We start from the raw sequence: 25,527 nt of genomic DNA, 5'->3' as shown, positions 1-25,527 counted from the left end.
TCATCTATTGCAGCTTCAGATGACTTTTGAATATTAAAAAGAATATCTTTCCTCATTTAAAGGCATGCCCTATAGGCTTGAGAGCTTTTCCCCAAAGTTGAGTTACAAAGACACTTAGAAAAGTGCAGTAGCACCCCTAAGAAGTGAGCAACTACCCTACATAACTGCTCTGAAGGGATGGCTTCTCAAGCAGAATACAAATTTTATAACCTTTGTCTTTAAAATGTTACTTAGAAAAGCATCATACTTACTCATCCAGTTATTTCAATCAGCTCTCTTCATGCTCAATGAGCATAACATGAAGATGAGTTGTTACACCACTGCAGAGATGGTACTGAAGTGCCACAGGACCAACAGTTCATGTTGAAATTCATCTCCAGTCCTGAAGTGGGAACTTGCTCCAGAGTTCTGCTAGTCCCCCTTGCCACCCTGAGAGCTCACACTATTCAGATATGCAGTGATCACACTACACGCAAATCCAGCTGACTGCCAATGTAAGGGGAAAGGGATTCATCCCAAGACTCTCCTTTGTAAGGTAACTTTCACCTTGTTCCCCACCTCTAACAGTCTTTGGACTAAGAACATAGTTCCTTCTTCCCCACCCTAATGTCCTGCTAATTCCAACCAATCTGTCAATACTTACCTCAGATGGCACCTCTTCCAAGAAATCATTTTTTAACCTATCCCCCTCACCTTTCCATTTTACTCACATTTTACCCCCACCCTCCACCCCTTGGGAGTCAATGGAGTGCTCTACCATTGAGCCATACCCCCAGCCCTTTTTTATTTTCCATTTTGAAAAAGAGTCTCACTAAGTAGTTAAAGTTTTCACAAAGTTACTGAGGCTAACCTTGAACTTTCAATCCTCCAGCCTCAACTTCCTGAGTCACTGGGATAACAGGTATGCACCATCATGCCTGGCCATCATAATCATTTAAAAATAACACACATGCACAAAAAATCAAATCAAAACAAAACAAACAAACAAAAAACAATGACAATACACAAAAACTCTTTATTTACAGTTGAAAATTTAAGCACGGACAATTGTAGTTCTGAATCTGTGATATTCCAGGGTCTCTTGATCAAACAGGGTCACAGCAGGCAGGAGTGCAAACACAGAGGCCAGTCCAGCTTATATGACTCAAGAACATCATCCAGAGCAAGGAATGATCTACAATGGCAGAGACAGGGAGGTCAGTAGAGGATGGGGAGATAAGCAGCTCAAGTGAATAAGAAAGCAATATTCATGACAGACAATGCTTCCAGCTGTCCTCTATACTTCTCATCCTCTTTCCCAAAGAGTATAACCCATCCAATTCTTTATCATAGGTCAAACCTTTAGTTTCCTATAGAGAACAAAATTATATATTGGATAGGAACCAAAAAAAGGATATTAATATTTATGGCTAAACATATTATCTCATTTTTACCCTTCACAACTCTATGCAATATATATTCTCTATTTGCAACGAGGCAAACTAGAATCCCAAGTAGCTCAATGACTTAACTAACATCAGAGTTAGTGAGACAGTGGTGGGACTTCTTGGTCTACTTGGCTCCTAGGCCTGTGTCCTTTTTATCAGGCTTTGATCACTCCCTGTGGAGCTCCTTCCTTACAGGTTTTGGTCCCAGGAGTACAGAGAAAGGAAAGCCCACCCTTATATATTATATATATAAAATATATGAATGAAAGATGAAAGATCTTACCTCTGTTTATTAAGGCTGAATAGCATTCCACTTAAAAATAATATTTCATATATATATATATATATATATATATATATATATATATATCTGTTTGTTGTCAATGGACCTTTATTTATTTACATATGGTGCGGAGGGGATCGAACCCAGTGCCTCATACATGCTAGACACGCACTCTGCCACTGAGCCACAACCCCAGCCCGAGCCTACCCTTCTTATGGTCTTGGTGTTAGCTGTACTAAAGGAACAGGATGAGTACATGCTACTATCCCTCTCCTCCTACTACTCCCCAAATGTGGATATACTCTCCTCTATGGTCAGTATGTCCTCTATGATGCCAGGTTCAGATAGAAGTTTAACCCCAAGAGTCAGGTACATGTCTCTAATCCCAGCTACTCAGGAGGTTGAAGCAGGAGGATCCCAAATTCAAGGGCAGCCTCAGCAATTTGGCAAGACACTATCTCAAAACAAAAAGTAGAAAGGATTGGGGATATAATTTAGTGGTAAAATGCCCCTGGATTCAAACAAACAAACAAATAAAAACCACAAACAAATAAAAAGTTTAACCATGGGCCATCTGACAGTCCATGCTGTCAGAATCTTCTGAAGAAGAAAATTCATCTGTAAGATTCTCCTGCCCAAAATCTTTCATTGGCTCATTGGACTAATTTAACAGTATAAAAATGAATAAATGTGTTTCATCAGTTGTATAGTGCACCAAGACCAGGCACTATTGGACCAGGCACTGGGTTGGTCAACATGATCCTTGCTTCAAGAAATTCTTGGTCCAGAGAAAAACATACCAGCACATTTTAGAGAAAGCAAGTGTTGTGGGAGCACTCAAGTGGGACCACTGCCTAGGCTTGTAGCTGAGAGGAAAAGATAGAGAGATCAGGGAAGATTTATAAACTGATGTTAGATATAGTTAGAGGCATGCTCTTGGGAGAGGCTGAGAGGAATTAGAATTAATTAGAACTACATATATGCATAGTATATACTTCTATTATAAAATGCATGCTCAATGTGAAAAATTCAAGTAGGACAATATAAACTGAATAGAAAGTCTCTTTTGTTTCTACTCTAAAGAAGTATCTATCAACACTCTACTACTTTTCATTGCAGAAAATTTCTGAAATAATTATTCAATATAAATTGTGCCCTTTTTACACAATGTACACCATCTTGACTGTCAATTTGCCTTAGAAACCTTGCCACTACACAGAGGTCTTACCTCTTTCTTTTTATTAAGGCTGAATAGCATTCCACTTACAAGTCATATTTCCATGTGTAGAAGGCCCAGTTATCTGCAGCCAGCTTACCTTTGCACTGGATTGAACTGGAATGGAGCCTGACATTCTCCCACCGGCCCCCCTGCCTTTTCAGCTGACAGGCTTCTAACTTTCACAGCAAGGAACAAACAGTTTTACACACTCCAAAGGCACGTAAGTATAAACTACCACATCTCACAGGGTACTCCCTAGACCTATTTTCATGTGGATCCTCTTTTCTCTTGCCTGGATTACAGTAACTCCTACTAGCCTCCAGTTCACGCTTTCAGAATCTTCTGAAGAAGAAAATTCATCTATAAGATTCTCCTGCCCAAAATCTTTCATTGGCTCATTTGACTAATTCTTTTTGGAGGGTCAGGACCCCCTTTGAGAATCATGGGAACACAATGGACTCTCTCGGGGAGAGGACTGTGTGAAGCCCATCCCCTCCTCTCAGAAGAGCAAAAGAATTATTTGCCTGGCGCTGGCTCTGGCCTTCCTCCAGCTTCATTTTCTTCCACTTTGGCCATATTGAATTATTTGTGGTTCCCCCTCTTACCTTTATGCCTTTGCACATGCTTTGCCTCTGTCAGGAATGACCTCAGTCTTAGCCCCTGACAAGGTCTATTCTTTCTTGTAGAACTTCAGCTGTTTCCCAATCCGCTCCAGGCAGAACCGGGCCTCCTTCACATTTTCTTGTTCTAAAACCTTTAATCCAGTGCTCCCCACCCTCACCTCCACCCCAGTACTGGGGATGGAATACAGAGCCTCACAAACAATAAGCAAGTGCTGGACCCCAGCCCCAGCTCTTTAGTCTTTGAGACAGGGTCTTGCTAAGTTGCATAGGCTAGCTGGGTGCAACCTGTTATCTCAGCAACTCAGGAGACTGAATCAGGAGGATAATAAGTTTGAGGTCAGTCTGGGCAACTTCATGAGACCCTCTCCCCTGTTAAAAATAAAAAAAGTCTAGTTTGTAGCCGAGCAGTAAAACAACCCTGGATTCAATCCCCAGTGACAGATACACACAGACACAAACAGACACACACACAGACACAAACAGACACACTTTGCCCAGGTTGGCCTCAAACTTGTGACTCTCCTGCCTCAGCCTCTTGAGTAGCTGGGATTACAGGTATATGCCACTGTACTCAGCCATGGAACCTATCAATCAATCAGTGCTTACTTAAGGAATGAATGGAGAACAAGACCAATTGCAACCAACACATCTTGTATAATCTTTACCTACCGGAATGTCTCCAGGTAATTCCAGAATGGGGGATAGTGTTTCCTAGACCTCAGTCATTTAAATAGCACCTTAAGGGCTGGGGATGTATATAGCTGTGGCAGAGTGCTTGCTTAGGCATAAGCAATGCTGGTTTTGATTCCCAGCATTGGTTGGAGGGAACAAATAGCACCTTCACAACTACTACCATATTTATTGTCCACAGGTACAATTTTTTTAACATTATCACTCTTTGAATTTTAATATTGTCTCACTGTAAGCTATAACTGTAATATTATGTGTGTACTAATATTTTTTCCTAAGTACAAATATTAAAATAAAAGGTTGGTTTTCACACTTCTTTGATAAGCAGGAGAGGACCTGGAAATTAGGTTAGGTTTGGCAAGTACCCCCAAATGATTTTCATCTGTATGGGAGTTTAGGCAACTATGAACCAAAGAAAGCTCTCTACCACTTGGAACTAGTACCAGGTATGAGAATCACAGGGAGGCAGACAGCATATTAGACTAGCAGTGCTGCCTAACCTTACTGCCAGCCCTCTTCCAAGACACTGAGGCTATGAAACCAGAGCTACCACTGACTCCCATGTACATGTAAGTAGCCAAGAACCCATTCAGACAATAGCAGGAAGATCCTGAGGTCAAGATTCCTTTGTGCTATAGCTAACCCAATTCATCATTAAAAGACTTCCCAGGACCCACTAAGATAAAACCAAGGTTTCTACATTAGGGCTGTGCAGACACCTTCATTTTTAACAAAATCAAAGTCAGATCCTGAGAAGGCAAAACATAAAAGAGTTCTGTGAGAAACTGCTCCATAGGAGGTACCAATGATCAGAGACCTCACATGTTTTCCATCTCCATCCCAGCTCCTTCATCTCATAGATTACAAGATTAGAGATACTTATAACTTTACAGCTGGGAAGAAAAATGATGGGATGATACTACCTGCCACTCTGCCCCCAATATAGGGATTCTTGGTAATATGGGATAATTCAAGTGAAGTTCTTATTTCAATATTTGGACAACAGAAGTATTCAATAAGGGATAACTGCTTTTATTAGTGTTCCTAGGTACCTAGGTTGAGAGTTCACTGGCTAATACAGTAGCTACTAGCCATATATGACTCTTAAAAAAATTTAGATGAAATTTAAAATTCAGTCCCATGGTCACACCAGCACATTTCAAGTGCTCAAATGTCACATGTGGAAGGCAGCTACCATACTAAACAGTGCAGACATGGAACATTTCCATTATTACAAAAAGGATTATGTTTTGGCAGACCTGATGAGGAAGCCTCTGGAATGTAAAATGTCCATCTGAGGAATCTGTTCTACTTGGGTTGCAGGCTGACAAGAGGGGCTTTCATGGGGGCACAGATTAGAACTTGTAGTAATTTCTATAAAGAACTCACAAAATTACAGAAAAAGAGGCTCCAAAATAAAGAATTTCTAAACTTTATTCATTTTGTTATCTTCTGACCTCCAGTATAATCCATGGTCAATCTTCAGAAGGAAAAAGGACCTATGAGTACAACTTTAGTTACACAAAGAAATGAGTGGGAAAATGTAAGAAGGGCCAATAGCTACTGAAGAGGGAGAACAGGTTGAGTCCAAGGGGCCCTCAGTATCAGCAGAAAGGAAGGCTCAGTGTATCAATAGGCCTAAGAAGAGTCCATTTGGTTGAATAAGAGAGTGGTCCACTTGCAGCACTCAATATACACTTGTGCATTCCTTCCTCAGCATTTGCTCACATCAGTTCCCTGTCTAAGATGCCTGGCATTCTCCCTCTCTATCATCCCATGTAAGAAATTTTTACTGAATGCCTATAAGTGCCAGATGCCTGAACACAAAGTATGATACTAAGTATGATACAAAGTATGGCCTGATATTTGACTGGACTCTATTTGGATAAAAGGACAGGAAACTTATCTTACACCATACAGAAAAATAAATTCTAGAAAGTATACAATACAACTACTGAAATACTCAAAAGAATACAGAAGACATTATGATCTGAGGAAGTGTAGACCTTCTTAAGACAAAACTGAAAAGTTATAAGGAATTGACAATTTGACTTCATCAAAATTTAGAACTTCTGTTAGCAGAGGATATTTTCAACCTTAAATAACACAATGCCAGTATATTCTAGAGAACAGTCACAACATATAAAACAGAAAACTAATATTTATAATGTATAAATATTCAAATCATTAAGGGGAAACTGTATGGTACAAATGTCTGATAAGAGTATTTATTATAGTTCTGTTTTAAATAAGATAGTTTCATATGAACCAAGAAGGACAAATTATCAAGACATAATGCCAAGCTGGGTGCGATGGTGCAAGCCTGGAATCCTAGCCACTTGGGAGGCTGAGGCAGGAGGATCACGAATCCAAAGTTAGCCTCAGCAACTTAGAGAGGTCCTAAGCAACTCAGTGAGACTGACTCTAAGTAAAATACAAAATAGGGCTAGGGATGTGGCTCAGTGGTTGAGGGCCCCAGAGTTTAATCCCTGGTCTCCAATCACCCCAAAAAGACATAATGCCAAATAGAAAGAAAAAAAAGAACAATCTAGTATAAATTAGAAAAAACAAATCCTTCCAAAATTAGATGTCCCAATGAACATATATCAAACCAAGAGGCTGGGATATAGTTCAGTAGTAGAGTACTTTTCTAGCATGCACTGAGGCCCTGGGTTCAATCCTCAGCACCACAAAAAGGAAAAAAAAAAAATTCTCAAACTGATAAGGAAATGACTTATGAGAGGGAATGTGGATTTCAGGGGGGCTTTTATTTCATCTCTTTGGTGTGAAAATTTTCAAAAGAGATTATATTGTTACTTGTGTAATTAAAAAATAAAGAACCAAATGAAATATGATAGGAATCTTGACTGAACTTTTAAATTTTCTTTTTCTTTTTTGAGATGGGGTTTTGCTGTGTTGCTGAGGATGGTCTTGAACTTCTGGGTTCATGTGATCCTCCTGCCTCAGCCTCCTGAATTAGCTGGCACAAGACACCACACTTGGCCAGGATCTTTTTGTTTTAAAGCTCTAAAAGTTACTTCGGGGGGAAGTCTGAACATGTACCATATATTAGATAATATTATTCTGGTTATGTACGCTTAAGAAGTCTGCAATATTAAAATGGGAAAAAATGGAAAGGAGGGAAAGAAAGAGGGAGGAAGGGAAGAAAAAGGAGGGGAAAATGAATAAGAAAAAGGAGGAGAGGGAGTGGGAATGGGAGTGGAGAGAAGAAGGGAAAGCAAAAACAAATGTCAAGGCAAAACAATAAAACAAAAGCATTAATCAATGGTGAATCTAGTGTTCAATGTACTGTTTTCCCAACTTTTCTGCAAATCTGGAAAAAAAGAAAAAAAGACGGACAAAATACCACCATCCCTCACCTAGGTGGGAGTGACCCATTTTTCCCTTGTTGTCTCAAAACACTTACAATGTCACTCTTATTAGTAGTGATCACCTCCAAGGATGTCTTAATTCCTAGGAGCTCTTGAAAGGTAGAGACCTTTGAATTCTTTACTAGCCGGCTGCCCAGCGCAGAGCAGGAAGTAGTATACTATGCAAAGGAATGGAGTTCATGAAGACAGAGCAATGTAAGGCGTTTAAAGTTAGGGCCTAACTGCAACATCAGTTCTGATGAGAAGCATGACAGATGTGTCTCCTGGCTGATCCCAGTAGAGCTGCCCAGGGTTGGAGTCAGGTCCTTCTAGTTGGATAGTGAATGGAGCTATAGTTTGACAGTGCTATTACAAACTGCCTGAGTGGTTTTCAGATTGAGAGAAAAGTAATGTACTTCCATAATCCTTTCTCTTTTGTTTCTTGTGATGACCCTAAGGGATAAGTATCCTCTCCTTCTGACAGATGAAGGGAAAAGCTCAGAGAGAAATTTTTCTAAGGTTACACAGAGAGGAAGTGGGTTCAATCCTATCCATGTCTTTCAAGTTTTTCCACTAGACCAAAACTGCCTTCTTTGGAGCCTTACTCCCTCCTAACAAATAGGAGAGAACACACTTACCTGACTTAGTCTTGGTCTGGACTACATCTCCCCACACTGTGAAATTACCACAGGCAGTTTCGGTTTATTGTTGGGGCCTGTGGGAACATTCTAGAAAAGAAAGCGCAGTGAAGATTCATTCACTCAGGGACTTGCTCACTCCCTCAAACATTTACTGACACCCGCCAGCTCTCTCCCTATACTAAGGATTCAGTAACTCAAGAGACCAATATGAAAATATATGTCCTTGCACACAGATAAACCATATAACACAAATCAAAGAGAAAATGTAAAACACTAAGAAAATAGCAATCCTGTGATATATAACAATGTATTAAGTATTAAGAATAGATGAAAAAGGGACAAATGGAATAATTAAGTGATGCTTAAAGAAGGAAGAAAGACAGTAGAATGAATTGGACATAACTTTCCTCTGCTCATATATGAATACACCTCCAGTGTAACTCCACATCATGTACAACCACAAGAATGAGAAGTTATACCCATGTATGTGTGACATGTCAAAATACATTTTACTGTTATGTGTAAATAAAAAGAACAAATAAAAAATTTTTTTAAAAGAAAGGCAGGGAAAAAAAAAAAGTCAAGGAAGGATTCACAGAGTGGAGACATTGGAGTGTGAATGAATGGGATCCCACCAGGAAGAAAAACATGAGCACTCCAGGTAGAGGAAGGACATGAGCAAAGGCTCAGGAATAGGGAAGAGTAGGATGTGGGCACAGAAATGGCACATTTAGAGAAGAGCTAATAGTCTGATGTGATTGGAACACAAAGGAGGAAGTGTCAAAAGAAGGGGACATGTAGAGGTAGGCAGAGACCAGATCATGAAGGATTTTGAATGCAATGCTGAGAATGGAATTTTATCAAATAGGTGACAAGGTTATCAGAGGCCAAACCTCAGTATTGGCCAGAGAGATTAGTTTCCAGGGCCAAGAAAACTTGAGAGGCATTCCCTCCTGTTCCTGAGGCAATTGTGAAACCAGAGACAATAACAACTGGGCCTAACAAAATGAAGCCCACTCATACTTTATCTCCTCACTGCTAGTCAGATAGTACCAGATCAGAAACACTGAGAAAGAAGACATTGAATAAAGACTTACCTCAATCTTTCTCATCACAAGAAGTCCATCAATGATTTTTCCTATAAAAAGAACATGAACTAGACTTTATTTTTCACATTTGCATAGCATTTTCCAATTCCCAATGCAGATTCTTAACTATTATCTCATTAGATCCTCTTACTAACTTCTGAAAATTGAGATTCAGTGAGGTGAAATGACTTATCCAAGGTCACAGGTACTAAGTAGTCAGTTAGGGTTCAAGTTTAGGCCTAAGCAATTCCAAAGTCCCACTGTATCATGCTGCTTCTGTGGCATTTCTTTAATGATAGCATCTGGGCTTTCCCCTAGAATACATATTACCCAAATGGTTACATACTGTATCGGATGGTCCTTTGTCCTTCCTTCTAGTTCCCTAACCACACATTTTCCCCACCTTCCTACAATATCCACCTTCCCTATTACTACCTAGAGCAGTTATACCATGTGAACGCTCTTTCTTTTGGTACCAGGGACTGAACTCGGGGGTACTCCACCACTGAACCACATCCCCAGTCCTATTTTGTATTTTATTTAGAGACAGGGTCTCAATGAGTTGCTTAGTGCCTCACAGTTGCTGAGGCTGGTTTTGAACTCGCAATTCTCCTGTCTCAGCCTCCCAAGCCCCTGGGATTCTAGGCGTGTGCCACCGCGCCTGACCACTTGAACACTCTTAGTGAGAGTTTGGAGACTGGATCTGGAAGCCCCACCCGGGGTTAGTGGGACTTGGACAATGGGACAGGAGTAGGACTTACCAAACACTACATGCTTCCCATCCAGCCAGTCACACTTAGAGCAGGTGATAAAGAACTGACAGCCATTTGTACTGGGACCACTGTTTGCCTGATATAAATGAAATATATTTGTAGTAAGTTTCCCTGGCCATATTAGTTGAAGTGCAAGATTCCCAAAAGAGCCTGATTCATCTATGCTCTCTTTCAGCAAATCTAACAGGGCACTGATCATGATCCAGCCTCTTCTAGAACACTAGGATATGGGGAAGAAAAGAACACACAATTCCTGTCCCAGAGGAATTATATCTTTCAATAAATGTACATTTCTCCTAAATGATAGTTTTTCTAAGAGAAACAATTATTCATGGGACATAATTTGGTATATTTAGTCCAAAACTGGTTAAAAATGGATTTCAGTTACAAATTCAGTGCCTGCTAGGAAAAGACCTGTTGCCTATGCAATAAACTTTTTATCTTAAATGGCTTTATACTATCTGGGCAGTGACACACACTGGTAATCCCAGCTACCTGCGGAGATGAGGCAGGAGGATGGTAAGTTCAAGGTTTGGCCTGGGCAACAAACTTAAGACCATCTCAAATCAATCAATAAATAACTTTATAACAAACTATCATGTTTGTTTTGTGATTGTTTATATTTATGGTTATACCTCAAACCTTTTATTATTGAATTTTATCATTAAAAGTATTATTTTAAATTAAGAATCTGAAACTATAGCTGTATCTCTCCTTTTCCTCTCTTGAAATTGTTTTAACATCATTATATTTAATAATGTATTATGAATGAATAGGTTATAGTTTCAGTGCAGTGATACTTACATTTCTCATATGAACATTTCTTATATGTATCAAAAAACATTTCTTATATGTATCACTAAATTGCCTTTAAAATGCTAAGTTCAGACTTTGTATACAAGCAAAGCCAAGTTGTTTCAGCAGCACTGCCTAACAAGTGACTATGTAACTATGTGAAAATTTTATTGCATAACTTCTCTTATTCTGGGAAAAAATGAGTAGGAAATGGAAAACTGAAAGTGCTTCTTGTACTAAAAAGAAACATAGGTCTCATAAAATTAATACTAATGAGATAAAACTGGATTTTATTTTTTTAAATCCAGGAATCGAACCCAGGGGCACTCAACCACTGAGCTACACCCCAGCCCTTGTTATATTTTATTTAGAGACAGGGTCTCGCTGAATTGCTTAGTGTCTCATTAAATTGCTGAGACCAGCAGGTTGGGGCTGGGGCTCAGTGGTAGAGCGCCTGCCTCGCAAGTATGAGGCACTGGGTTCGATCCTCAGCACCACATAAAAATAAATAAATAAAAATTGTATCCATCTACAACTAAAAAAAAAAATTATTGAAATTGGTTTTGAACTCATGATCTTCCTGCCCTGGCTTCCCAAGCTGCTAGGATTATAGGCGTGCGCTTGCCCAGCAAAACTGGAACTTATATTAAGTAGGTCACTAGTCTTAATCAGATAGTTTAATGAATTTAAAATGGTTGAGTCTGTGGTCAACTATGAAGGAAAAAAAATTCATAAAATACTAGCAAAATATTAAAGCCAACATCTAGGGATAATCTCTAAGAATTTTATATTATGCTTTAGAAATCTCCTACGTAAGATGAGGCTATTTTAGTTTTTGTAAGATAGAGAGAGTAAAATGAGGTTATTTTTGGCATTCATACATGTATTCAAAAACATCTTGCCAGGTGCAATGGCACATGCCTGTAATCTTAGCATACGATGAGACAAGAGGATTGCAAGTTCAAAGCCAGCATCAGCAACTTAGCAAGGCCCTAAGCAACTTAGAGAGACTCTGTCTCAAATAAAAACATTAAAAGGGGGGGGGGGGGGCGCGCGGATGTTGAGGATATGGTTCCATGGTTAAGCGCCCCAGGGTTCAATCCCTGGTACAACAACAACAAAAAAATCTCAGCTGAGTACAGTGGCACACACTGGAAATTCCAGCTACTCAGGAGGTGAAGGCAAGAAAATCACAAATTTGAGACCAGCCTAGGCAATTTAGCAAGTCTCTGTCTCAAAATAAAAAGTGCTGGGATGTTACTCAGTGGCAAAGAGTCTGCCTAACATGCATGAGGCCCTGTGTTCAATCCCTAGTACCATACACATGCAAAAAGAACATCTCATATATGAAAGTAAGGGACTACCTGAGCTGTCCAAAATAGGTCCATGCTTTGGAACAAGGGATCAGAATTCCCAGGGACCCTATTCCATCTATCTTTATTTTGCAGATCAGTATAATCATTTTTTAGCAAACAAAAACAAAAAGTCATATGAACATTTTTGTAGCTCAGGAATACTCTGTCCTTAGGCACTTATTTATTCATTCTTCTGGTGGTATAGCTTATGTTTAGAGAATAAACTGTAGCTAGATAACCTAGCTTGAACCCCAACTCTACCACTGGCTGTGTGACCTTACTTTAGACATGTGACCTATCTGTGTCTGTTTCCTCATTACCTATCTCAAACAGAGTTTGGAGAGTATTAACATGAAATAAGGCAGGTAAGGTGCTTATTAAGTATCCAATAAATGTTACCCACTATTCTGATTGTTATTCTGTCACTCATCAGCATTTGTTCAATAGCCTTTCTATGACAGGAAGAAAGGCCTGGTAATCAGGAGACTCACTTCTGTCCTTGAAGAACTCAATGGAAAGATGGAAGCCAAAACAACCATGCTACAAGACTTACAATAGCACAACGTGGCCAATAATGCCAGCCACAGTGGCACATGTCAGCAATCCCAGTGACTCAAGAAGTTTAAGCAGGAGGATTGCAAGTTTGAGGCCAATCTTAATAATAAGACACTGTCTCAAAATGAAAAATAAAAAGGTCAGTGGTAAAGCACCCTTGGGTTTAATCCCCAGTACCAAAACCAAACAAACATCAACAACAACAACAACAAAACCCACCTTAGTTAATATCAGCCTAAAGGGGACAGAAACCAAGGCTTCCTTCCATTTTTCCAATTCCTCCACAGGTGCTAGCACTATGCCATGACCAGAGAGGGGTTTTAATTCTCACAGCAAAGATAAGCCCACCTTAGCTGGTTTTGCACCTTTTACCTGTGCTTATCCAGCCTGGCTTTCTTACTAAAGGGACTTGCAAACTGCTAATCTAGTCTTGCCCAATTGTTGCCTCTTAATGACTTCCTTGCCTCAATTTCCCAAATGCCACTCACACTACAGGTAGAGTCTTCATTCTCAAACACAAAGTTGATCAACTCTATTTAAAGGATTGTATATGGCTCTCCAAAACCTGTGAAAGCAAGCCCATACACCTCAACCTTTTTCTAGCCCTTCAGGAGCTAGATCTACCTGCCCCTTCAGTTTCTCTACTGGCCATTCCCTCCCGCCATTTGCATCCTCTGCTCTCATTACCTTTATCACTTTCTGACCCTTGAATATTCAGCCCTGCTATTTTATGGTCTTGGACCTTTGCAGAATCTGTTTGCCATACCTGAAACGCTCCTTTTTCTTGTTATCCAGTACAAAATTTATTTAAGAACTCAGATGTCCTTTCCTCTGTGAAGGCTTCTCCAACCCCTAGAAGCAATCATTCTCATTCCTCTGGGCCTTCCCAGCCCTTTTTATGTCCACAGAGGCACCCTTACCTTTATACCCTGATGGCAAAGACTACACTATACCAAACTGGTCATTTTACCTGCATGTTTTCTCTGGTAAGTGGCAAGTATCACAATGGTAGGAATCAAGGGAATATTCTTTTTTTTTTTTTTTTTTTTTGGGGGGGGGGGTACTAGGGTTGAACTCAGGGGTACTCAACCACTGAGCCACATCCCCAGCCCAGTTCTGTATTTTTATTTGAGACAGGGTCTCACTGAGTTGCTTAGTGCCTCACTATTGCTGAGGCTGGCTATGAACTTTCAATCCTCCTGTCTCAGCCTTCAAGCTGCTGGGATTACAGACAGGCACCACGACGCCCGGCTCAAGGCTATATTCTTATACTTTATCATAAGAACTGAAACAAAGTGGCTGTGAAGAGTGCGCAAGCAGGACAGAGAATATGCATGTAAATATTAGGGCTGGGAAAGTGAGACTTGGGGTACTGATGGAGGGAAATTGGTGCTATGGGTGGGAAATGAGAGAGAAGAAAGAGGGAAGAATAAGGCAAAGGATGAGTGAGGGATGAATACACAGAAGCGAGTATGGAGGAGAGTGAGGAGAACAGAAGACTATAAAGGGGGTTGAGATGCCAGAGATTATAAATGGGGGTCAGGGTGGTGGGACATGGGAGCAGGACTGATGAACAAGAGGTGAGTGAGAAAAGCAGGTGAGTGGCCAGCAGGCAGCGTAGGTAAACAGCTGCAGTGAGTGAGTGACCATGGGTAGGACAATGAGTAGGTGAACACCAGGTCTTGAGAGCACAACTAGTTGCATTCTGAGCCATAAAGCTGAATGCCCAGCCACACATCCTGTCTCACACAAAAGTAAGAAACAAATCAGAATGTGATTTTCTTCTCCATGTTTCAGGTGAGCAAATTGAAGTCTGGATAATAAATGCTAGCAGGCCTTGCCCAACAACCAGACTAAGGAAGGAGGTGGCAGATGTGAGGCCAGAGTCAAGCAAGAGAAGGAAAACATTTGCTCCTATTCAGAGACAGGATTGGGCCTCATGTGGGCCCAGAAACCTGCAATCAACCTAACCCAAATTCTTGACTGAACCTCACTTACCATGGAAAGAAGGCCTGGAGCCGAGTGTCTAAGTTTAAAATTTTCATCTGCAAATGGCCCCCGGTAAATACTGGCAACTCCGGTACCATCTCCCTGAGCAAAGAGAAACAAAGAATTAGTGGTTTGGAGGGCTGGGCACCCTGGAAATACTAAACCCAAAGCCCAGCTTCTTTAAAGTCTACTTTTACTATTCTTGGTTACCTTGCAAACCACATCTCTTTGGTCCTACCCTGCAATCAAAGCAAGACCCAGGTAAGGCACCTGCAAGACCAGACTCTCACCAAGGCATTTCACTGACTGGATAAAACAGATCCTCTAGAAAGATTGTTAAGGTAAAGGCAAAGTAAGGAACAACAGCACAGTGATCACATATATAATCCTATCATTCCCAAAGACTCTCATGAATGCAGTGACATAAAAGTACCCACTTGAGTGAGTACCACCCACTCCCCAAAATATCTATGAGGGTAGGTAAGTTCTTGGCACTCTGGTCTATACATGATGCTACCCTCCTGTCCAGCCAAAGTTGATTAGTCCAGGGAAGAATATCTAACCCATACTGGGCCAACTAGAATTCCATCTCTAGGAATCCAGAAGTGGAATAGATGCTCTCTCTGAGGTTGAATTTGCACCAGTGAATTGGGAAACTGGAGGTGTCTATTTTCTGCAAAGTAGACTAGAGGAGAGAAAGAGAACATAGTACAGATGTGCAGAGAGCAATAGAGAAACAGAATTAAAGAACCATCTTGGGGGGCTGGGGGCTGGGGCTGTAGCTCAGTGGTGGGGTGCTTTCCTGACACATGGGTTCAATCCTCAGCACCACATAAAGATAAATGGATAAAAATGGATAAAATGAAGGTATTGTATCCACCTACAACTACAAAAAAAAAAAAAAAAGAACCACCTTGGTTCTTTGTAGTTCCTGTTTCTATTTCTTCCTTTGATTCTGTGAAACACCCACTTTAATCATAAATTCCCCAAATTTCTGCTTAAACAAGATTTGCATTATCTCTTTGCTTTTACAACAGTCCTATGGAATAAGTGGTATCATCTCTATTTTTCAAATGAGCAAACTGAATTCTGGGTAATAAAGTCTTAAACATAATCCCTGAGGTTTAAAAGGTAATACTGAGGGATGCCAAAAAGATCAGTCTTTCCTAGTCAGTAAAGAGAAAGAATATTGGATATGTGGTAGGACTGGAAAACACTGACCTAGGGCTGGGGTTATAGCTCAGTGTAGCATGTGTGAGGCACTGGGTTCAATTCTCAGCACCACATACAAATAAACAAACAAATAAGTAAATAATAAAGGTTCATCAACAATTTTTTTTTTAATTTTTAAAAAATCAAACAAACACTGACTTAGTTCAGAATACAGGGTCCCTTTCTGAGGTAAAGCCTACCAAACTAGGAAGAAAGGAAAACTGTCCAGATTCAAACTTTTATTTGGATAAATATCACATTTTGTGTAGTGAAGGGCCTAGATTTGAGTTCCAAATCTATCACTTATTAGCTAGGAAAGCAACTTCCTATCTCAGCCTTGATGTCTTTTTTGGGGGGCGGGTGTGGGGTGCAGGAGATGGGGGTGGGGTGCAGGAGATTGAACTCAGGTGCACTTGACCACTAAGCCACATCCCCAGCCCTATTTTGTATTTTATTTAGAGACAGGGTCTCACTGAGTTGCTTAGTTCCTCACTTTTGCTGAGGCTGGCTTTGAATTCACGATATTCCTGCCTCAGCCTCCTGAACTGCTGGGATGACAGACATGCCCTACAGTGCCCAGCTTCAACCTTGTCTTCTTTACTTATCTAGTGAGTATGAAATCTCCACTCTTTTTGTTGATGTTGGTACTGAGGAAGGCCTACCATGATCTACATCCACAGCCCATTTTATTTTTTATTTTGAGACAGGGTCTCATTAAGCTGCCAAGGCTGGCTTCAAACTTGCAATCCTTCTTCCTCAGGCTCCAAACTAGCTGGGATTTCAGGTGCGTACCCCCATGCCCAGCTACAAAGCTTTTTTAAAAAAAAAACTTAATGACAAGGAAAAGGACTGACAATTTCTAAATATGAAAAATAAGGTGTGATAGTTGATTTTCGTGTTAGCTTTATCAGACTAAGGATACCTAGAGAACTGGCAAAACATTACTGCTGGGTGTGATTGTGGAGGTGTTTCCCGAGAATATTGGCACATGGACATTGACTGAATGGGGAAAACATACTCTTGAGTGTGGATAAGCACTATCCAAATGGCTGGGGGCCTAGATAGATGGAACAGACAAGCAAAAAAAGGGGAAACTCTCTCTCTCTCTCTCTTGTTCTTCCTTCCTGAGTGGGACACCTTCATTTGTGCTGCTGCCCTTTGGTGTCAGACTCCTGGTTCTTCAGTCTTTGGACTCTGGGATTGCACCTAGAAACCCTCCAAGAGATCTCTGGCCTTCAGCCTCATACTAGCAGGCGTACTAGATGTTCCTGGATGTGAGGCTTCTGCTTCTCTGGTTCTTTAGCTTACAGATAGCTATCATGGAATTTTACAGGTTCTGTGATTATGTGAGCCAATTTAACAAATCTCCTCTTTTATAATATACATACATACATATATATTTACACACACCCACACACTCATATACATTCATTTTGTTGGTCCTGTTTCTCTGAAGAACCCTGGGTAATACAGGATACATCAGTTTAAGTGTGGTAAAAAGTATATAGCCAAGTGCGGTGGCGCACGCCTGTAATCCCAGCTGCTCAGGAGGCTGAGACAGGAGAATCATGAGTTCAAAGCCAGCCTCAGCAATGGGCGAGATCCTGTCTCTAAATAAAATACAAAATAGGGCTGGGGATGTGGCTCAGTGGTCGAGTGCCTCTGAGTTCAATCCCAGGTACCACAGGGGGAAAAAAAAAAGTAGGTATACACAGCTGGATTCAATGGCATAGGTACCTAGGAGGCTGAGGCAGGAAGTCCCAAGTTCAAGGTTAACCTGCACAAATGAGTGAGACCCTATCTCAAATTTTAAAAAAAGTCTGGGGATGTACCTCAGTGGCACAGCATGTGTGATCTCTGGGTTCAATTTCTAGTACCCAATTTTAAAAAAAAGTAGATACACATATTCTAATATAGTAAGACTAGCAACTATAAATCAAAATGCTAACAGTATATATTCCTTGAGAGGGGAGATTGGGCAGGATTAATTTTCTTCTTCACACTTTTCTTTTGTGACCAGAACAAAACAATAAATATTATTAAAAACAAAATGAAAAAATAGTCTTGTTCAAACTTTAGAAGGTTTTAAATCCTGCTTTTTCTGGATCTTACTCATTCTATCTTGTCTTCCCTAAGGGAGGCTCTGAGCAATTGCTTCTCTCTAAACTCCAGCCCTGAGACTGAGCAATTATTTTCCAACCCTTGGGTTATCAAGTGGTGGGATAGGGACAAAGCAAAGACCAGTAAGAAACCAGTCCCATCCCTATAAAACAATCCCACAGTGCAAGAGACTATAGGAAGAAGGTAATGCCTAAAGGGGCAGGTGGCATATATAAGGGAAACAGGTAGTGGAAACTGTGGTGAAATGGTAAGGTTACCCTTGTCTAAAGAAACCAGTTACTAGATTTTAACCAATTGTCACTGTATGAGAAAAGCAGGCCTAGTGAACACCCACTTTCCCTTTTTTGGGGGGGGGGGTACTGGGGCTTGAACCCAGGAGCACTTTACCACTGAGCTACACTACACTCCCAGCCCTTTTTACTGTTTGTTTTTAAAAAGAGTCTTGCCAAGTTGCTGAGGCTGTCTTGAACTTGCAATCCTCCTGCCTCAGCCTCTTAAGCTGCTAAGATTACAGATGTGTGCCATTTTCCATTTTTCAAAGAGAAAACAAAATTCCAGAATGTTTTTGAAATTTGAAGTTTTAAAACATAGCGTAGATGAAATACAACACCATGCAGTTAAACTAAAACATATTTAAAAGCATGGCTTAGCTCCAAATCTGCCACTTTGTAATCTTACACAGAAAAGAGAGGTCTTTAAAAACACATGAGATGCTGGGAGCAGTGGTGTATGCCTGTAATCCTAGTGACTTGGGAGTTTCAAGCAGGATGACTGAAAATTCAAGGCCAGTCTCAGCAACTTTGCAAGGCCCTAAGCAACTTAGTGAGACCCTGTCTCAAAAATTAAAAATAAATAAATAAATAAAAGAACTGGGGATGTGGCGCAGTGGTAAAAGCCCCTCTGGGTTCAACCCCAGTGCCAGAACCAAAACCAAAAAACATGAGAAAGTTGAGCATGGTAGCACATGCCTATAATCCCAGTGACTTGGGAGGAAGAGGCAAGAGGACTGTAAGTTCAAGGATAGCATCAGCAACTTAGTGAGAATCTGTCCCAAAATAAAACAATGAAATAAGGAAAAAGGGGCTGGTGATGTAGCTCAGCAATAAAGTGTCCCTGCATTCAATTCCCAGTACCAAAAAGACAAACAAAAATCCACTCATGAGCCGGGCACCGTGGTACATGCCTATAATCCCAGCGGCTAGGGAGGCTGAGACAGGAGGATCATGAGTTTAAAGCCAGCCTCAGCAACAGGGAGGTGCTAAGCAACTCACTGAGACCCTGTCTCTAAGTAAAATACAAAATAGGGCTGGGGATGTGGCTCAGTGGTCGAGTGCCCCTGAATTTAGTCCCCAGTACCAAAAAAATAAAATAAACAAAAAAATCCACTCATGAAAGAACTAGGCACAGTTATTCATGTCTTTAATCCCAGCAACAATGGAAGCTGTGGCAGGAGGATAGTAAGTTCAAGGCCATCCTGGACAACTTAGTGAGACCCTGTATCAAAATAAAACAAAAAAGGTTGGGAACGTAGCTCAGTGGAGCAAGGCCCTGAGTTTAATTCCCAGGACCAAAAGTCAAACAAATGAACAAAAACATAAAGAAAAGAAAAAGTGGTTTATTCAAACAACCTCCAAGGTTGAGGTGGAGAAGAAGACTCGATATGAGGACATAAACAGTGTAGTCACAAGAAAGTCATGGTTAGCAGTAAGTCTAATCAGTTGGGCTCATCCAAAGAATGGAATAAATATCTCCCCAAAACAATCTACCTCTTTTTTGTTTTCATTCCTTGATCACTAATCAATTACTGATTAAAAACTCAGTTTTCAAAAAGAAAATAAATACAAAAGGCAAGCAAACAAACAAAAAAGCCCACTGCTTTCCAGACACGAAAGTTCCAGACCAGAAATGGAAAACAAAACATAAGCATTCAGCTCACTGAAAAAAGAGACTTACTTCCATTTAGAAAAAACAAATTGTAAAAAATAAAAAATAAAAAAAATTGCAGCTGAGTTCTAAGTTACATTGCAACAATTAGTATAAGTCTCTCACAGATCATCTGTATGTATGCCAGGCAATTTCAGTTTCTATCCCCAGAAGACTGAGGTTTAGACCAAGGAAATCAATGACTCAATAAAAATGTGGATATCTCTTATTAAGGGTACTGTCAGTTGCAGTCAGCCTTCTAAAATATATCCCCATCTCTATACTTTTCCCATCAAACTTTGTTATTGCTCTCAAACCCGAACACTGGGTTCTTGTAGTAAAAGTAGCAATAACAAAATAAAAACTAAGTCTATGGCCAGGCACAGTAGAGCACACCTGTAATCCCACCAGGAGGCTAAGGCAAGAGGATCCCAAGTTCAAAGTCAATCTCAACAACTTAGCAAGGTCCTAAGCAACTTAGTAAGAACCTGTCTCAAAATAAATAAATACATAAAATAAAATAAAAAGGGATAGGGATGTGGCTCAGTGGTTAAGTGCCCCTGGGTTTAATCCCTGGTATTTAAAAAAAAAAAAATTGTCTATGGATCTTTGATAGGGAAGAAACAGTACTTACATTAACAAAATCTCCACCTTGAATCATGAAATCCTTTATAACCCTAAAACAGAGAGCAAAAGATCCTAAGAGAAGATTCTATGGTTTAAAAAAATATTGACTTACTGGGTGAAGTGGTGCACACCTATAATCCCAGCAACTCAGGAGGTTGAGACAGGTGAATTGCAAGTTCAAAGGCAGTCTCAGCAACTTAGTGAGGCCTTAACCAATTTGGCAAGACTGTCTCAAAATAAAAAATTAAAAGGGATGAGCATGTGGTTCAGTGGTTAAGCACTCCTGGGTTCAATCCCTGGTACCAAAAATAAAATATGAAATGAGGCAAGCATGGTGGCACATGCCTGTAATACCATCAACTCAGGAAGCTAAGGCAGGGGGATCCCAAATTCAAGGACAGCTTCAGTGACTTATTGAGACTCTTGTCTTAAAATACCCAGTACTGAAAAAAAATTAATAAATAAGAGATTTAAACATTCTCAAATTTTGGTATCCATGGGCAAGGATGTGGGGGTTTCTAGAACCAACCCCCCATTGATACCAAAGGATGATTGCATTTGTGAAAATCCCGAGAATATCTCACCAAAAGCCTTACCTGTGAAAGGTGCTCCCTTTGTATCCTATTGGCACCCCATCTTTTCTATAACCAAAAAGAAAGAGACTTGGAATGATATCAGGTAATCATAGGCCTTTCCAGTTTAGGACACACTGGAGCCAAAGGAACTCTCCTAAAGAAAGTGGAGAGAAGAGACTTATAGAAGTTAAAAAAAAGAAAAGAGAAACACCTAAGGATAGATCCCTGTGGTATTCTCTTCTATGACTCAGGGCTTTCCAATGTTTTCCCAACACACCCTCAGAAGTAGGCAGAGACTGACCTGAATTCTCCAGTGCAGAACTGCCTAAAAGGGAAAAGATGAACAATTCAGTCACTATGCCATCATAGCTGTGTGCACCTCTAATCTCAGGAGGGGATAAAGGGGTATAGACATTGCATCCAGCAAACTCACCAACCAGACAGCCAAATGTCAAGACACACAGGCATAGAGCCTAACAACATAAGTTGATACGAGAACAATAGAAAAGCAGTACCCATTCGGACAGAACAATACCCAGAGAAAACAAATCTCAAGGGCACTGAGTGGACAGAGGCAGATGGGTGATTCCGCGGATGTCCAGCTCCTGGTTCTGTTATTCCTTACCTAAAGTTCTCGGCTGTCTTGGGTACAACATCTGCAAACAGCTCGATCTTCATGCGGCCAACTTCCTGCAAGCGGCAGGAGTCTTTGTGAAGCACCAGCGCACGACCGTGATGGGCTCACGGGAGATGCCCCATCCCCAGGCCGCAAGGCATCTCCCACTTCCACCTCCACCTCCTCCTCCATCTGCCTAGCTTAACCTTGCGTCCTGCCCAGTCCTTCCAGAAGCAGGGTGCTTGGGTGGGCAAGACTCACACCCTCCCGCCCCGCAGGAGGGAAGGCTCCGGTGCAGTTTCACACACTGGCTCCCAAGTCCTCCCCCTCTGGGTTGGTGAGCTGTGCCCGGCTAGCCCCGTGCGGTTTCTCTTCGCGCAGATCTGGGTGGCCGCCTGTACCTTACCTGGCCGCCAATGCTGACATCAAAGAACACCACGGGATTGACAGGGCTTGAATTTGCCACCGCCATGGCTCCGACCCGGAAGCAGAAATCTGGCTTCCGGTGAACTAAATCCAATGCTGCGCGGCGGGGGAGAGGGTTCCGCGCAGGCGTAGTAGAAGTCGACCGGGTCCGGTCCCCGACGCGAGGCGCGATCCGGTTGGCTCGTGGAAGCTGGGGGCTTTCCAGGGAAAGGAGCGCGCGAGAGGGGAAGGAGGAGGGGGAAAGTCCGGGCATCTTTTTGCTCAAGGTCGACAGGCATCCCACTGACATGGCTGTACTAGTACGTGTAGATTAATCTTTACATCCAGGGCGTTTTGAATAAGCAAGGCTTTCAGCTCTTGAAGCCAGGACCTCCAAACCAACTGTTTCGTGGTGGTTGTACTGTTTACGAGGATCTCTGTTGTGTTCATCCTCGGTATTGAAAACGGCTTGGCACATAAGGCTTGCTCAGTACTTGTACCCCCCTTGAATTCAGGACACTAGAATCCTAATTTCAGTTCTGCCATAAACTTTTAACTCATTTCCTATAGAGCAACTCGAGTTTTTTAAATAAACTTTGCGCTTAAGAAATAACAACTGGCTTCTCATATTTAGAATAAAATTCAGCTTCTTACATCCAAAGCCCTAAATGCTGCAGTCTGGCCACCTGTAGTCTGGCCTCACCTCAGATGACTCACCCTCAGTTACTATTCTGCCTTTCTCTTCCTCCAGGTCATTAAAATCGCTACTTTCCTTTGGGTCTTGATAGTAGATGTTAATTCTGAAATATTCTTAGAGATCCTTTATAGGGAAGGCAGGGTAGCTCCTTGTAATTCAGGGCTCAGCCCAGGGGCAACCAAACAAAAGCCCTTTGTCACTCAGATCTCTGGTTTTCTTTTTGCTGCTCAACTGTTCAAAATTATATGTCCTCACCGTTCATTCCCTGCCACACACAGCCTCCTCCCTAATAGTACATAAATTCCATGAGTAAAAACTCTCCTAGTCTGTCTTGTTCACAACTGAGGCTGCGTTGCCTACTATCAACTAGCATATAATAAGTTTTCGTTAAATAGACCCAGTGAATTGATTGAAAAAAAAAAATGTTACCTTGGGCTAGACTCAGTCAGAGCACACATTTGATACAATAGCTATTATTTCCTGTATCCTTGGATCATCCTTTCTAGTGATTGAGGAAGTAAGGGTTACCTATAAAAATTCAGTGCATCTAAAATGGGCCCCGGTGGCTGCACACTTGTAATCCCAGAGACTCAGAGGCAAAGGCAGGAGTATCACAAGTAAGAGGCCAGCCTCAAGAATTCAGCAAGGCCCTAAAGCAATTTAGCCAGACCCTATCTCTATCTCTAAAATATAAAAAAGGGCTAAAGATAAGGCTCAGTGGTTAAGCATCCCTGAGTTCAATCCCTGTTACCAAAACAATAAAAGGATGTGGGTTTAACAGGGCACAGTGGCACATGCCTGTAATCCCAGTGGCTTGGGAGGCTGAGGCAGGAGAATTACAAATTCAAAGCCAGTTGGATATATGACCCAGTGGTTAAGTTCCCCTGGGTTCAATCCCTGGTACCAAATAAATAAATAAAAAGGAATTATACAGGTTTTTAAAAAAAATATTTACTTAAATGTGATTACATTGTTTTTTTCTTTTAAATAATAACACTTAAAAATACCCATGATAATGGAAAAGAATGCTATATTAACCATATATATACTCTGAAGTAAAATCTAATTATATCATCGAACTTCACTGTACTGATCAATTCAAATCATCTCAGGATATAAAACAAACTTGAGAAATCCATTTTTAGAAACTGTTTAATGAATTATCAGCAATTTTGAAGACTCCTGGCTGACACACAGTGAGGAATCTGGAATCTTCCATGTCATAGTCCACTTTAACGTTCAAGCTTTAAGTTAGCAGGTTTGATCATTATAGTGTTAGACACCAGCGATTTTATAGTTCTGACTTTTGGTCTTGTTTTTTTAGGCTGTGTGCCTCTTTCAGAAAAGCCATATTTATGTATCCAGTTTCAGAATTCTGTGAACATGAAAGAGACTCAGGGGACTTTGAAACTCCCATTGCTGCTTCTGATTTATGTTCCTTAGTCCCTTGAAGATTTCCAATGGATTCTAACAGACATGCTCCTGAAAAACTAAGAAAGAACATGAGTGAGGGCATTGTATGGATAGAATTGTCTGGTAGAAGTTTGGGGTTACAGGGATGTGGCTTCAATAATATTTCAGTTTTTTACAACTCTCAAGCACAAAGAAAATAACCAAATAAAATTTACCTTTAACCTATTATTGTGGGTTACCTCCCGTCTTACTTAAATAGGATTCTGTGGGATATGAGGGTGAAGGGTTGGTGAGGGGACAAGGAATTAGGAGAAGATTCACTTACTAATTGTAGAAAAATACTCTTCAATGCTATGCTTTCTCAAGACAGCAACTCAGAGCTAGTTAACAGCTATGCCTCTCGGGCATGCAGAATACTCTATTGATTTTACTAACCTAGATCCTGGAAAAGGCAATATTTTCTTTAGTACATCAAGTCCAGGGATGTCACTAATTGTTGCTTCCTAAAAGGAAAGAATGGACTAATATTAAATATTATAATGATAAACCATTGGCAGTATGATTCTAGAATTTATACATATAAATATATAATATAGCTATAGTACCTGAATATACTACACACAACAAAAAGCATAAAAGGGTATAGAATGAAAAGTTGCTTGAACAACACTATCAGTAAGTCAGGCTCTCTCTCTCTCCTGTATATCGTCTATATTGATCGCTATATATATTTATATAAACTATCCATATAATATGTAGATTATATACATAGTCTATCTCTGCCTATCTTTCTAGTTTTTACACACATGATTTTATACATTGTCTTCATCTTTCTTCTTTTCTTTTCTGTTCATATTTGGAGAACATATACAAGGGACTTGTTTTTTTGTTGTTATAATAGCATTGTTGCCAAATGAATCACATACCACAAAGTTCACCCTTTAAAAATGCTTGGAAGAGCTGGGTATGGTGGCATATGCCTGTAATCACAGCAATTTAGGAGCTGAGGCAGGAGGATTCCAAGTTCAAAGCCAGCCTCAGCCTCTTGGTGAGGCCCAAGCAACTTAGTGAGATCCTGTCTCAAAGCAAAAAAATGGACTGGGGATGTAATTCAGTGGTAAGACACCCT

The 25,527-nt window shown here is 40.7% G+C and overlaps 2 protein-coding genes across 2 annotated transcripts in view; both read right to left on the bottom strand.

Annotated features, from left to right (window-relative positions):
• Window positions 1–995: 995 nt before the first annotated feature.
• On the bottom strand, window positions 996–22,378 carry Ppih (peptidylprolyl isomerase H). Its single transcript, XM_027937671.2, has 10 exons — window positions 22,290–22,378; window positions 21,893–21,957; window positions 21,569–21,592; window positions 21,289–21,333; window positions 20,700–20,742; window positions 14,819–14,911; window positions 10,104–10,191; window positions 9,352–9,392; window positions 8,252–8,341; window positions 996–1,174 (listed from the first exon to the last, which is right to left on the bottom strand). Exons 1-9 carry the CDS (start codon window positions 22,353–22,355, stop codon window positions 8,273–8,275), a joined length of 534 nt encoding a protein of 177 aa, XP_027793472.1. The 5' UTR covers window positions 22,356–22,378; the 3' UTR covers window positions 996–1,174; window positions 8,252–8,272.
• Window positions 22,379–24,160: 1,782 nt separating this feature from the next.
• The window catches only part of Ccdc30 (coiled-coil domain containing 30), a 130,306-nt gene continuing 128,939 nt past the window's right edge, over window positions 24,161–25,527 (bottom strand). The window contains exons 20-21 of the mRNA XM_071617755.1: window positions 24,834–24,901; window positions 24,161–24,475 (exon numbers count right to left, since the gene is read on the bottom strand). Of these exons, the coding sequence (XP_071473856.1) occupies window positions 24,277–24,475; window positions 24,834–24,901 (267 nt within the window). The 3' untranslated portion in view covers window positions 24,161–24,276. The remainder of the gene's footprint in view (window positions 24,476–24,833; window positions 24,902–25,527) is intronic.

This window comes from Marmota flaviventris, chromosome 10, assembly GCF_047511675.1.
Source record: "Marmota flaviventris isolate mMarFla1 chromosome 10, mMarFla1.hap1, whole genome shotgun sequence".
Lineage (NCBI taxonomy): Eukaryota > Metazoa > Chordata > Mammalia > Rodentia > Sciuridae > Marmota > Marmota flaviventris.
This window is presented reverse-complemented; position numbering and strand designations above follow the sequence as displayed.

Bases quoted from the DNA above. Each gene is read 5' to 3' on its own strand.
- Ppih (XM_027937671.2), bottom strand. From the start codon at position 22,355: ATGGCGGTGGCAAATTCAAGCCCTGTCAATCCCGTGGTGTTCTTTGAT. The intron at 21,334-21,568 runs GTCAGTCTCTGC...TTTTGGTTATAG, and splicing joins TTCTGCACTGGAGAATTCAG to AAAAGATGGGGTGCCAATAG. The intron at 8,342-9,351 runs GTAAGTCTTTAT...TTTCTTTTCTAG, and splicing joins TTGTGATGAGAAAGATTGAG to AATGTTCCCACAGGCCCCAA.